Here is a 12,876-nt window from a genome sequence, read left to right on the forward strand (position 1 = left end):
GTGTTGATACACCCTGGATCCTGCCCAAAGTCCCTCAATTTCCCATCACCACCCTAGGAGAAGGGACTAGACAAAAACCAAGATTTTCCTTTTTAAAACTGTTTCTTCTGGAACATGAATCAGAAGCACCTCTGAGGACAGCAGACTTGATTTTCCTGGCACATAAGACCCCCCTGCTCTCCAATGCACAGTTCAATCAGACACTCAACTCACACTGAGAGTTTCCTATGGGGACACCCACATCGCCCTCAGACTGAGGCCTCTGTTTCTGGAAAAAAAAAAAAACTCCCACTCTGGAAAAGACTTTAGCTTTAGCCAGCACTTGAATTCCCCTCCACAACCCACATTGTCTCCTTGAGTTCTCTGTTGCGATTTTTGTTTTGAGTCAGGATGTTCTGTGGTGCATTGTACAGCAGCCGGTCCCTGAGCACACACTGCTGAGAAGAGCCGCCCCCACAACCATCGCTTGCACAGTATTTGCCTTGCCAATTATTAGTACAATGGGCCAATTCTCATCCTGTGTCGCTCTTGGGGAAAATATGCAGGCTAGGGAACTGGCCTAGTTTGGAAATGGAACAGCAGAAGCTGCCAATTAACATGAGTTCCTTTTTTGCATCCCCGAAAGGGGTAAGTCTCTAGGGAGAATTTATTAAGGCATGAACCCAGTCGCTCAAGGAACTCCATAGATGCCTCAGATTTCTTGGGGCTAGGATGAGTGTCAAAGGTCACTTTTCCTATTCTGGGTCCAGTGCTTGAATCTCTTACGTGACCTTGTCAGCTTCTTCCTAAATATGTTCACGTTTGAGGAACTCACCATGACCTATCTGTTTATTTGAAAGGTCTTCCTACCAGTAGCTTCCCAACTTTGGTCTTAGCAAAAGAGTGAGTCTAGCCAACTCATCAGCCTCCATTTTCCAGGAAATAGTCAACCACTCCAGGAAATCATTCTTAGACCAAAAGATAAGTTTGGAAAAGCACAGGGAAAAGGCTATGATAGCAGAACGGCCAATGGATAGAAGGGTAGCTGAACTTTTTTGCATGACCCTGAAAGGGAAGGTTATAGAGTCAGCATGTAGAAGGCTTGCAAATGGTGGCATATTAGAAAACACATGGCATTTCAGAGGAATGAAGAGAGGAACCAAAGCTTCATCCTCTGCTTTGTAGGAGTTCATACTCTTACCAGAGGGAAAAGAAGGATTGGAAGTATTTGGAGACATTGAACCTCAGTCCATGTTCACCAGCTGTGGGTGATGAGCAGCACCAGTGGGCGGGACTGGGCTCCTGTTCAAAGGCCTTGGCTTCTCCATAGAACTTTCTACTTCTGCTCTCAAGAAAACTCTAACCCTCTCTGGCTCAGGCCTAGCTCAGTCCTCCTCTGGAAAACTTGAGACTGCGGAGTCTTGGAAATCTTGAATATTCTTGGAAGAGATGTTGGCTGAGAAACACAGAGGGAATCTGGGACAATCCCCCAATATGTGGGAAGAGCAAGGAGAAATATGGAAAAAAAATGTTTTTTTTTTTTTCCTTTCCACATGAGGGAGGTGGTGAATCAAAGACAACAGGTTAAGGAGAACAGATGAAGGGGGCCTCATCGCCATAGCAACAAGCCCAACGATTCTGAAAGACGGGATTTTTCTCTTTCTTTTCACCTGTCACTCTCCTTAGTACTGTCACTCTCTTTCCCTGCTCCTGGCGAGAGACAAGTTGTAACTTTTTCACTCCCACCAACAAGCTGCCAGGCTTTTGAGGAGTGCAGCTGCTATAAGATGGGAGGAGAATAGGGTTCCCCAAAGGAACACTGGGAAGAGTCAAGTCCTGTCTCTTCCCTTTCCCTGGTCATGGCTGGGAAGCTTTTAACTTGCCTATGAAGTGTGAGCATCACTGTTTATACTCAATACCACAAGGAATCAGAGCTCTAGTCCTCAGATAAAAGGAGGTTTTGCTCCTGCCTCAGGATGGTCCATTGTTTTCCAACAGAGTGAGTCAAAGAGAGTCAGTAACAGAAGACCTTGGACTCCTTAGAAAGTTTTAAATTTGATACTATCAAAAATCTAATGGCCCTCATGAAGGAATCATAAAAACTTGTGTAAATGTAAACACCTCAACTGTGTAAACTTAGACTATACCAACACCAGCCCTTCACCCCACACCCTATTAAATGATGCCACTTCAGAGAGTTGGGTTCCATCTGCTATTGGTGGTAATGGGGCTCATGTTATCCTTGCAATACAGAAGTCTTCCGTACTGCCTGCTGCCATAGAATTGTGTTAGCATAAATAAGGATCAGAGACTGTGTGTCCTGTGAGGTCCAGAGTTCCCATACTCTCCAGCTGGCCTCTTTGTCTGGGTTGTGTCCTCCTGAATCCCCACCTCCCCCAACACAGATCACCATCTCCCTGGACCAGAGACCTTCTTCCAAAGTGAGCAATGCTCTCCACCTCCAGGCAGGATGAGATGTTCAGTCATTGGACCCTTCTCTTTGCACAGTTATGGAGAACATGCCTCTTCCCCCCACTTCCATTGGAATATCTGACCCTACTTCCTTCTAGACATGCCAGAAGTATAAATTCCATCTTCTATAGTCAGGAAGACAGGTAGCCTCTTAGGGTCTTTGGAAGATAGTAACAAAAAAAAAAAAAAAACATGTTTACCACTCCCTTATCTTTAATGGCCAACCGAAACTTAGGTGAAATTGGGAAAGACTATTAGGAAGAAAATAGCTTTCATTACCAAAGAAGTACTTTTCACCTCAACTACTGAACCGCTGATCCATTTGTAAAGACTCCATCCTTCTCGTCTATCACCTCCTCCATCCACTCCCTCTGCACAGCGCTCTTTGCTAAGATGTGAGCAGATGATGCATTAAGATGCCTCTCTCCCTGTGGCCCCCTCCAAATAGAAAAGTTTTATAGGAATTTCTCAAGTCTTCCAAGGACTAGGAAGAGTTACTCTCCATAGGAAGAATGACATACCTCCTCAACAACAAACAGGGAGACATTCTGAGTGCTCTGGAAATGATGTGAAATGGAAATTTACTTGTTCAGTCAACTCTTAAACCAGGCACCAAAATCAGTTTGCACATATCTCTTATCACACCATTATCCTGGAGCGGAAGAATTTTTGCCCCTTTGAATAATTATTCCCACTGCTTCCAAAGCCAGACTATGCCTTGCCAAGTGTAACCTATATTCAAGAACCATCTGCTTTAGCAATACAGGAAGCCACCGAGGGGGTGTGCTTCAGATAATCCTACAGCTCTGCTGCTTCTCGGGTGGGAAGACATGCTGCGATTTGCCAGCTGCAGTCCCCAAACTCAGCCCTGCTGAATCCTGTACAATGCACCAAGTAGAACTACAGCAAAGGATGCAGACTTGGTAAAGACGAAATTCCTACCCACATGCCCAGATCCTAATAGGCAGATGTCAGAGGAGATCCCAGGGTCACACAGTCCACCCCTTGTGTGGCTCCTATAGCCCACCTGAAAAGGAACACACAGAGAGGTATAAAAGTCACACATCCTATTCAGTGCCACCAACTAGACAATGACAATGTGTATTTGTGCCAGTGAGCCATGCATTTCATTTTAATTTAATGAGACACTTGTTGTATATTAACAAACAGTATAAACAAAGGCATTAGATGTCTGGAGATGGGGATCCTTCCAAGACTTAAAGATATTTTTTTGCCCGTATCAAGATTTTGAATAGCCACTCCCTCTGCCTGAGCCATTACTCTCCACCGTGACCAACAGTTTTGTTTGGTTGGTCCCACCTCTCAACACTTGGGAAAGTGTTGTCTCTTATTTGCCCACTTTTGAACCCCCTGTATATGACAGGACTCAGAGATGGTCTCTCTGACCAATGGACTTCCTCAGACTCCACTGGGTGAGTTCTATCCCCTCCTATTGGATGACAGTACTGGGATTCTGCCTTCTAGGAATTAAGCACCTTGCTCTGTGACTCTGTTCACCCAAAGCCAATGTCAGATCTTCCCCCATAGGCGACAGGGACTTTTAAATTCAGCCACCTAGGTCTGCCTACAGTGTTTTTTTAGGAAACACCTCCAGAAAAAAAAATGGCACCAATTAAGCATAATTATTAGGATTTAATGGAACCATTTTTCTATCTCAGTGTCTCTCTACTACTGCAACAGTCTCCCCTCCCCAGGTTTTTTCCCCTAAATTGGGACTGGGAACATCAAGTTAAAGTTGTACATCACTGGGTCTTTATTATACTACAATAACTGTCTTATTAAATTGAAATCAAATGCACATCAAGGGGAAAGTTCATTTTAAGTACCAACTCTCAGAAAAAATGCATGGAGACATAAGCCATGAGCAATTCCAGTGTGTTGCTGAGCAACAAGGTATGGGTGTAGAGACCAGACTGAAAAGGAAGGAAAGAATGGGGTAAGCTCAAGTGTTCAGATCTTGAAAGAAGATGCCCTGAATTTCTCGTGGCATCTCCCACCCTAGGAAAGGCATTGAGGAGAAGGGAAATATAATTATCAATTTTACATCACCAGGAATGCTTGGGAAATTATTAAATATATACACACACATTTTTCTCTTGGGGAATGTTTTAACATTCAGCCAATAAGCTTTTTCCAACGATTACGAACGTTAAGAGGGTGCGGGGTTGAGTGTATGTGTGTAAATATGCTGTTGCTTGGATGGTCTTTGCCTCTTGACTCATTTATCTCTTCTCCCCTCCCCCTCCTCCCCTCCTCCTCTCCTTAGGACAAGACAAGCGCACTGAGCCTCAGCAATGTGGCGGGCGTGTTCTACATCCTGATCGGAGGACTTGGACTAGCCATGCTGGTTGCCTTAATCGAGTTCTGCTACAAATCCCGTAGTGAATCCAAGCGGATGAAGGTGGCATCGTCTTCCCAGGCCTTTTTCCTAACCTGTTCTGTGATACAGCTAGTTTTCTTGAGAGTGTCCTTGCTAGAAAGGGTGGGGAGTAGTGGTGGTTGAAGTAAGTCAGCCTAAGCTAAGGGAAGAGAGTTGTCAGGAGGAGGTGACAGGACAGAGGTAATTGCTAGAAAGAAAGAAAGATGGGGTATGTCAGGGAAACACAGGGCTCAGGAGAGCAACTGCATGCTACAGAGATGGTTCGATGAGGTTCAAGGTTAGACAGGGGTCTGACTGGGCAGTCGGCAGAGTGAGAGATAAGAGTGATCTCTGCAAAAGCTGCAGAGAACAGAAAGGTAGTTCCCCAGATAGGGGAAATGATGTCTACCCTCTGCTCTGTGCTGCTCTTGCCGTGCTTGGTAAACGGGGTCTTAGCCTCCACATTGTGAGATAGATACTGGCCAGGAGGATCGTGAACAGAGAAAGGTAAGCAAATTAGTTAGACGATCCCTAACCGCATCAAATACAGCTTCAGGTAACTGGAGAAGGGAAGAAGTGTGGAGGATTTGAGAGCTCTTGATAAAAACATGAAAACTCTCCAAGTGGAAAGAAACCAGGCTAGTTCTATGGCGATCCAAAATAAACAATAAAAGTAATGAGTATAAGTGATTGAACACAGATGTTAATACGTTGTACAGAATCTACCTTTCTAAAAAAAAAAAAGTTACTTAAAAGTGAGAAGGACAATCCAAAAAAGGAACAAGCTCCCCATCATTGAAGGTATACAGTAGAGGGTGAAGAATTCCGGGTAAGGATATTGATTTGAATATTCAAAGGGGTTTGGATTAAATGACTTTCATAGCCCCTCAAATTTCATCATTTAGCCTCAGTAAGAAAATATTTATGGTAGTTAATCAATCATATGACCCATTCCGTGAGCAAAGAGTCCCGAGGAACAGAGGACTAAAGTGTAATCTGAGATCTTCAGCACCTTTGAACTTCAACAAAGAAGGAATACAGAAACATTACTCCACCACAAGGCAACCTATGGTGTAGCTAGGAAGTTCTGTAGGAATTCAAAGGAAGGAGAAATTGGATAAGGTGTCTGGAGAGAGGAGAAATTAAGGAGAAATACAGAGAAGGCAAGAGACCACATTTGAGCGGTAGTATGTTGGCCTAGGTTGTTACCTCGACAATATGATCCAAGATCCAAGGTAGAATTTGCTTTCCTGGAATGTGTCTAAGAAGTTCACTTTCCCAAGTTTAGTACACACTCATGGATCACCTGTGTGAATAGCCTCCTGTTCATCCTGTCTCTGCATTAGGCCATCTGTCCTATGCATACATCCAGGGTTACCCTTGGAGAAGACATTTCCTGGACATTTCATTTGTAAATTCTGTATTCACATCTGTATAAGAGGAGGTGGGGGTAGAGAAAGAGGACCTTCTGTCCTGGCAATCAGACCTTCTGTCCTGGCGTGGCAATATTGCCTTAGCACATCTCAGCACACCTCCTGCCCGCCTTGCTGGCAATCAGCTATGCTCACAACCTGCATGCTCCATCCACCCAGTGTGTGTTTCTCATGTGCCTTTATGCAGGCTGATCCTCCAACCTGCCCATAGGGCTCACTTAAAAGGGTAACTTCCTGGAGATGTAATAACAAGGATCAATCAAGGGATAGAAGCATGATTATTTTTGGCCCAAGGACCTAAGCACACCTCCGTCCTGCCTTTGACCAGCTCACCCTTTCCCAGGTGCTCTCAGAAAAGGAAACCACAGCAAAATCATTGACTTCAGACCCTAAGTCCAGCATCAACCTGTAAGAAGCAAGGCTAAACACAGCAAAACCCAAACAAAGCCTTCTTTGACAATTCCATCCAAAATATAAGCCTAAAAGCTCTACTTTGCAAAGGCTGCTCCAATGGCAAAGAAGGAGACAGGTTAAGAGTTAGGTGAGCTACAACATTTACCATCCCCAAAACCTTCCCCATGGACCAGAACTGAACCAGAAACCCAGAGCTGGCCCAACACAAACAAATAGGAGTCCCTTCTCATTGACCCCTGGGATGCTGTGCAATGTGGTGGTCTGGAGAGCAAGCTCAGGAGACTGAGTGCTGGGCATCAACCCATCTGCTTCATTTCTTAACTGTGGCATCTTGCTCTAGTTTTAGTAACTCTCCGACCCCCAGTTTTTTTTTTTTATAAAATGAAGACAGTGGTAGTATATACCTCATAGAATTATGAGAATTATGAGAAATAATGGAGTTAAAGGGCTTGGCAAAATGCCTAAGCCAGAGTAAGCCCTCAATAAATAACAATAATAACAATGATTACTAGTATTTATAATAATCATCATTATTAGTGGGCAATAACATCTTCTTTAAAACTTTCCTTTTATTACCCCTAATTTCATGGGCTAGGTGCTTTGAGCTATAGACACTATGAGTTCCTTAAGTTAAGAGGGTCTGTCTGATTCTTTTTGTACATTCCACCCACTTAGAGTAAGTATTGGTAAAAAATTAATGTGGAATTGTATCCAGAGGAGAAAAACCTCTTGGAGGAAGAGGCAAAGTATGGGAGCAAGCCACTCTTAGGTTAAATAAATGCTACCATCTAAGTTACCCATCCCAGGAAGCACAAAAACACCATCCAAGGTCATTTTGACCCCATCTGTTTGTGCTCATAAAATATGATGTCAGTCACCCTTCCTTTTACAACCAAGATGTTCAATCTCAGGAACTCTTGGAAACATTAATTCAACATTTTTTCATCATAGTCTCTTTAATTAATTCCATGGGTCGGCATGGCTTCTGCACAACTCACTGGAGCTCTGAATGGGATTTTCTATCTTCCAACTGCAGAAGAGATGCTGTCTTTATTCATCAACCCAACCCTTAATTTTTGAAGCTCCATCTACTCTTCACTGCAACCATAGTACCAGCCACAAAGACAAATAAGATGCATGACCACCCTTAGATATCCCTGATCTAGCTGTCGAGGTGAACCATGGTCCATATCCCTTGCTGAGCATTCTTGAGACTCACTCCTCTTTTGAAGTGTTGAGAAACCAAACATGCACATGTCACCGGCGCTCCTTTCACAAAGACATCCCGAGCACTGCTATACATTAAACAATGCCCCACACGGAGGAGGATATGTTCAGGAACACATCAAGCCCAGCCTCTCTTCTCGGGAAGCTGGGAGGTTGGTGAGGAAGACAGAAAGTAAACAAACATTTACCTGTCCAATGAGTATTACTGAGAAATACGTTCCGTGTTGTCAGGTACAGAGCTGAGCTCTAGACTGATGGGAGAATGGGAACAGGGCAGGCAGCGTAGCTTCCCTGAGAAATCAATGCTTAACAGACCTGAAGCATGAGAGGAAGGAACCAGGAGAAGAGAGCTTCTAGCAGAGGATGACTAGGGTCAGAGACCCAAGCACTAAAACTATTGCCCAGAAATGTAAAGAAGGCCAGAGAGATTGGGACCCAGGAAGACTGAAGGAATGGGTGGCATGGGAAAGCTGGGGAATTCAAGAGGGAGACTTCAGGCAGACCAAATATTTAGAATAATTTGATTTGTCCTAGAGTAGCCAAAAATAAACAATCTCACACACATTCTGTTTTGAGTGAAGTCTCAGATCCCCTGCCCTTCTCCTCCGCCAGGAAAAAATGGGCTGGCCTCTTCATCTTCAGCTGATGTATATCCAGAATAATCAGATTCCTTCTTATTCACCACCTTGCTCCCAAAGGAAAATGATCCCCAGCCTCTCCCACCCCCCAGGAGAGCTGCTGACCTTTCAAAATTATATGTGGCTGTGCTAACATGGGAAGTGTTTAAGCAACAGCAATTGAAGGCTTACACATTTTCCTTGAATTAATGAGCAGCTGAGAGACTAGATAACAGAGGGGGAGCATCCTCTGCTGCAGGTGGTCACTCTAGTTCTTTGCATATGTGCCTGGGTGAGGTCATTACTGAGGTTTGAGTCTTTATTAGGATATTCTCTGACACGCTGAGGCTGGGAAGATTTTTCTTAACAATACAGATGAATGAGAGGCTGTGATTGCTGCTAGAGAAATATGTCTCTAAAAAGCCAACTTGGGGGCTTTGAAGTTGGATTTCTCACTCACCTTTTTCTCCCTAAGTGTCCGTTTCGAAACAACATAAGGATGAGCTTTAAGAATGGCTGGTGTATCGAAGAGGGAGAAGAAAGGATAACATTTTTCAAGGTCAAGGGCAGGAATTACTTCAGCTAATGGGAGCTTAGCTATAAGGAGTAGGAAAAACCTCATTTAGAAGATCATCTACTTGTTCACCCGGTCAGATAACTGTTACTTCAACAAGTTGGTCGTATGCATAAGTCAGTGAATGGGAAAAACCAGATCAGTTCAACCTTGCTTGCATTTTAGAATCAGCCAGGAGCTTTCAAAACTCCAGATGGGCAGACTGCACACCATACCTATTAAGTGGTCATCTCTTGAGGTAGGATTCAGGCCTCAGGGTTTTCCCCACCAAGTACCCTAGAGACTCCAATGTGCTATGAAGTTTGAGAACTAGTGTTCTACTTGATTTTCAGCATTGCTTTCCATTTCCATTCACTCTTTTCATCTCTTCTCCTGAGATTCCAATATTATTCCTTTACTAGAAGAGAAGCCTATAAGAAGGTGGGTCCCATCTGTAACAGGGATACGAAGTCACTGACCTCTGAGAAATGCTCATCTTCTCAATGCCATTAATCTTGTCCTTTAAGATAAATTCATGAAGTTCCACCAACTTCTAATTAAATATTATGGGAATGTGTGAGCATTGTGAAGACAAAGTCCAAGGTCATCTGTGGGAACTTTCAACCTTTTTTTTAACTAAAGGAATGTGGCAGAGAAATATTATGAAGAATAAACATTCCAAGCTAAGCTCTAAAAAGTTCCAAGTTTTCTACCCATATACCCTCCCCCCCCCCCAAAAAAAAAGTTAGTTTTTCTCAACATTTTTTTTAGGTGAGAATAAGGAACTATTAATTCTTCGTGTTTTCAGTTCACATTTCCCTGTGTAGCATCACAGTGGTGTTTATCTGGCCTTTGACTTAGAAGAATTCAGAAATCGATGCCAATGACACTTCCTCTGCCCTGGAGGACTGCCAAAGGAGAATGTAAATACATCACGTCCAGGGTTTGAGGAGGAGACAGAACCAGTGTGGGTGGAGTATCACATGGGGTAAATCTGTCTGAATCATGAATTTAAAAAAGAAAGAACATTTTAAAACATTGTTAGAATTTTCAGTAATATAAGAATGGCAGGGGGGGAAAAATAGGTCAAAATTGCCCGTTATATCTCTTCCTGACCCCAGAAGATGGACTGATTTCTCTGGAATCATGGCAAGGGAGAAAGCCATAGACATTTTTAAAAGGATCCTAGGTTGTTGACTTTTCTTAGACAAATTCAAGAATATTTCCTATTAAACATCTAACTGCATGGTAGTCCCTCTAACAGGTAGCCGGGGTCCAGACGATAAGGCCTTTGGCCTGCTCTGGTGAGGTTTGTCTTCTTGTCCTAAAAAAAAGACAAATCTTACCCGCCTGAAGCAGAATCATTACAAAAGAATGTAGAGCATTTGACCGTGACATCAGAGGGGCCAAGCCCTGCAGTCGGAAGGCTTAAGAGGCAGACAGGAACAAAATCAGCCTTGAAGAGTGGGTGGGGTTGGTCTTAGAGAAAGAAACCTCTCAACCCAGAGACAACTCTTCTCCTTTATTTTAATTTCTACCAAGAAATCAAACCCCACTTTATACATTCTATGATTGTCTCTTAATGGGAAGTTAGTGGTAGACATAAAGAAAGTTTTGACTTTCATGCCATCATTTCTTTCTTCAAAGGAATTCCAAAGGAAATCTTTGATCTAATAGGCTATGATTCTAGACTTAGTTTGTGGGCTTGAGCAGTCCACTTAACACATCTGATTCTGGGGACATCCTTTCAGTCCTTTCCAAATCTAGAATTCCAAAATGCTAGAAATCACAAAGTTGGTCTGATGTGTCCATCTGAAAGTTCAGGTGACACATGTGAATGGGAAGGAGATGCACACAGATAATGATCTTGGAAATGCACTCTCATTTTCTTCAGCACACACCCCTTTCCAGTTACATTCTTCATGCTGTCTTATTCAAACAAATCCTACATTCCCTTCACACATACTGCTAGAAATAGGATGGTATTTTTTTTTCTGTAAAAAAAAAATCAGGTAGTTTTTCATTTGAACCCAACATCCTCAGTTTCTTTAAACATTTCAAACCATTTTTTATGAGGTAGCACTATTATCGAAAAAAAGAAAAGTCTGTAGATGCCTAGGTAATCATATTTTATAGACATGGAGATTTAAAGGTCTGAAAAAGTAGTAAAGAGATGTGCACAAGGTCATACAACTGATAGATGAATTTTTGTCAGAACCAGACCTAGAATCCAGATTTCTTAAACATCATTCTGGGAGGTTTTCCAGTTGGTGGTGATGCTGTGTTTACCACCATCAATAATACCGTGGAAATACTCCACCTTTAAGAATCACAGAATGAAAGAACCAGAAAGGAACTTAGAGCTCGCCTGGTCTAACCCACTTCATTAAACATTAAACCCAATGCACAAGGACGGGGAAGAGAACTGCCCAGAGCCAGCCACACACCAGGTGTGTGAGTTGATAGGAAGCTTAGCATTATGAACAGGAGAGCAGCTGGATGGGGAGGAGAACTGGGATTCTATTCTAGGTCCAGACTTGACTCATTCCCCTTACCAACCATTGCCAAGGACCTGGGGAAGAACCCCCGGTCCTCCTGAAAAGGGTTTCTGTTTGATCCCACAGCAATCCATCAACGAAGCCATACGGACATCGACCCTCCCCCGAAACAGTGGGGCAGGAGCCAGCGGCAGTGGCAGCGGAGAGAATGGCCGGGTGGTCAGCCACGACTTCCCCAAGTCCATGCAATCCATTCCCTGCATGAGCCACAGTTCAGGGATGCCCTTGGGAGCCACAGGATTATAACCGGAGCAGATGAAAACCCCTTGGGGAGCAGGCTCAGGCTCCCCTGGCCCCATCCCAAACCCTTCAGTGCCAAAAAAAAAAAATGACAACAAAATGAAACACCACCGCCAACCAACCACCACAACCACGAGGAGGATGATTCGACCGATTTTCCTGAAGAATTCACAACCCATTTTGCTGACCCTTTTCCTTTTTCGATCTTCTTTGAGCCCTTTATGTTTGCTCAGTGAGGATGATAAATAACATTGTACTGCAATAAGGGACAAGTAAACCTGTCTAACGAAGCCTATGTCTCTGAAAATGGAATTACTGGAATACTAATGAAGAAACCAGACTGTTTTTCTTTTAATTCTGTTGTTAATGTGTCTTAGTGTGTGCAATTTTTTTTCTTATTAATTAATCCATGGTCTGCAGGTTCTGTAAGGCCCCTTCCTTCTTCTTTCTTCTCATTCCCAACTCCCTTCTTCTCCCTCTTCAGTTTCCAGATTGGAGATTCAAGATTTGTTCCACCTTACAAGCAAGAAAAGGAATAAAGCAAACTTCAAACGAATTCCCCATGGGGGCTCTCCACAGTACCCTCCACTCCTTGGCTCCGAGCCTTGGATGAAGACTGATCTCGGAGAAGTGGGCTGCCTTCCTCAGAGACCTAAGCACTGACCCAGTCAAGATCACATGTGAAAAGCAATTCAGAAAGAGGGTGGTGGAGAGGGCAAGGGCAGATGTGCAGATGGAGGAGGACTCGTAAAATGACAGCTGCTCAGGAAAAGGTTTCTTTAATGTGCAAGAGTCATTCGGAAGGCCATACATAGTAATGGTATCTTTCTTCAGAGGGTCAACTTCAGCCCTGAGTTGTTCTTCTGCCATGCTCAGGCTCAAAAGCTAATGGGAAATCGGCTTCCTGAACCAAGTCAAGCCTTGGGAAGAGCTAACAGCCAGGGAGATATCACACATGATTCTCACTTTTCCTTTGCTTGACATCTCAGCAGGAACCCCCTTG

At 43.6% G+C, this 12,876-nt stretch overlaps 1 protein-coding gene across 4 annotated transcripts in view; it reads left to right on the top strand.

Moving 5' to 3' along the window:
- Positions 1-11,879, top strand: part of Gria1 (glutamate ionotropic receptor AMPA type subunit 1) — a 303,637-nt gene extending 291,758 nt beyond the window's left edge. For all 4 annotated transcript variants that reach the window (XM_026388267.2, XM_026388268.2, XM_026388270.2 and 1 more), the window contains 2 exons: positions 4,739-4,873; positions 11,679-11,879. In XM_026388267.2, the coding sequence (XP_026244052.1) occupies positions 4,739-4,873; positions 11,679-11,879 (336 nt within the window). The remainder of the gene's footprint in view (positions 1-4,738; positions 4,874-11,678) is intronic.
- Positions 11,880-12,876: the final 997 nt, after the last annotated feature.

Source organism: Urocitellus parryii, chromosome 1, assembly GCF_045843805.1.
Source record: "Urocitellus parryii isolate mUroPar1 chromosome 1, mUroPar1.hap1, whole genome shotgun sequence".
In the NCBI taxonomy this organism is placed as follows: Eukaryota; Metazoa; Chordata; class Mammalia; order Rodentia; family Sciuridae; genus Urocitellus; species Urocitellus parryii.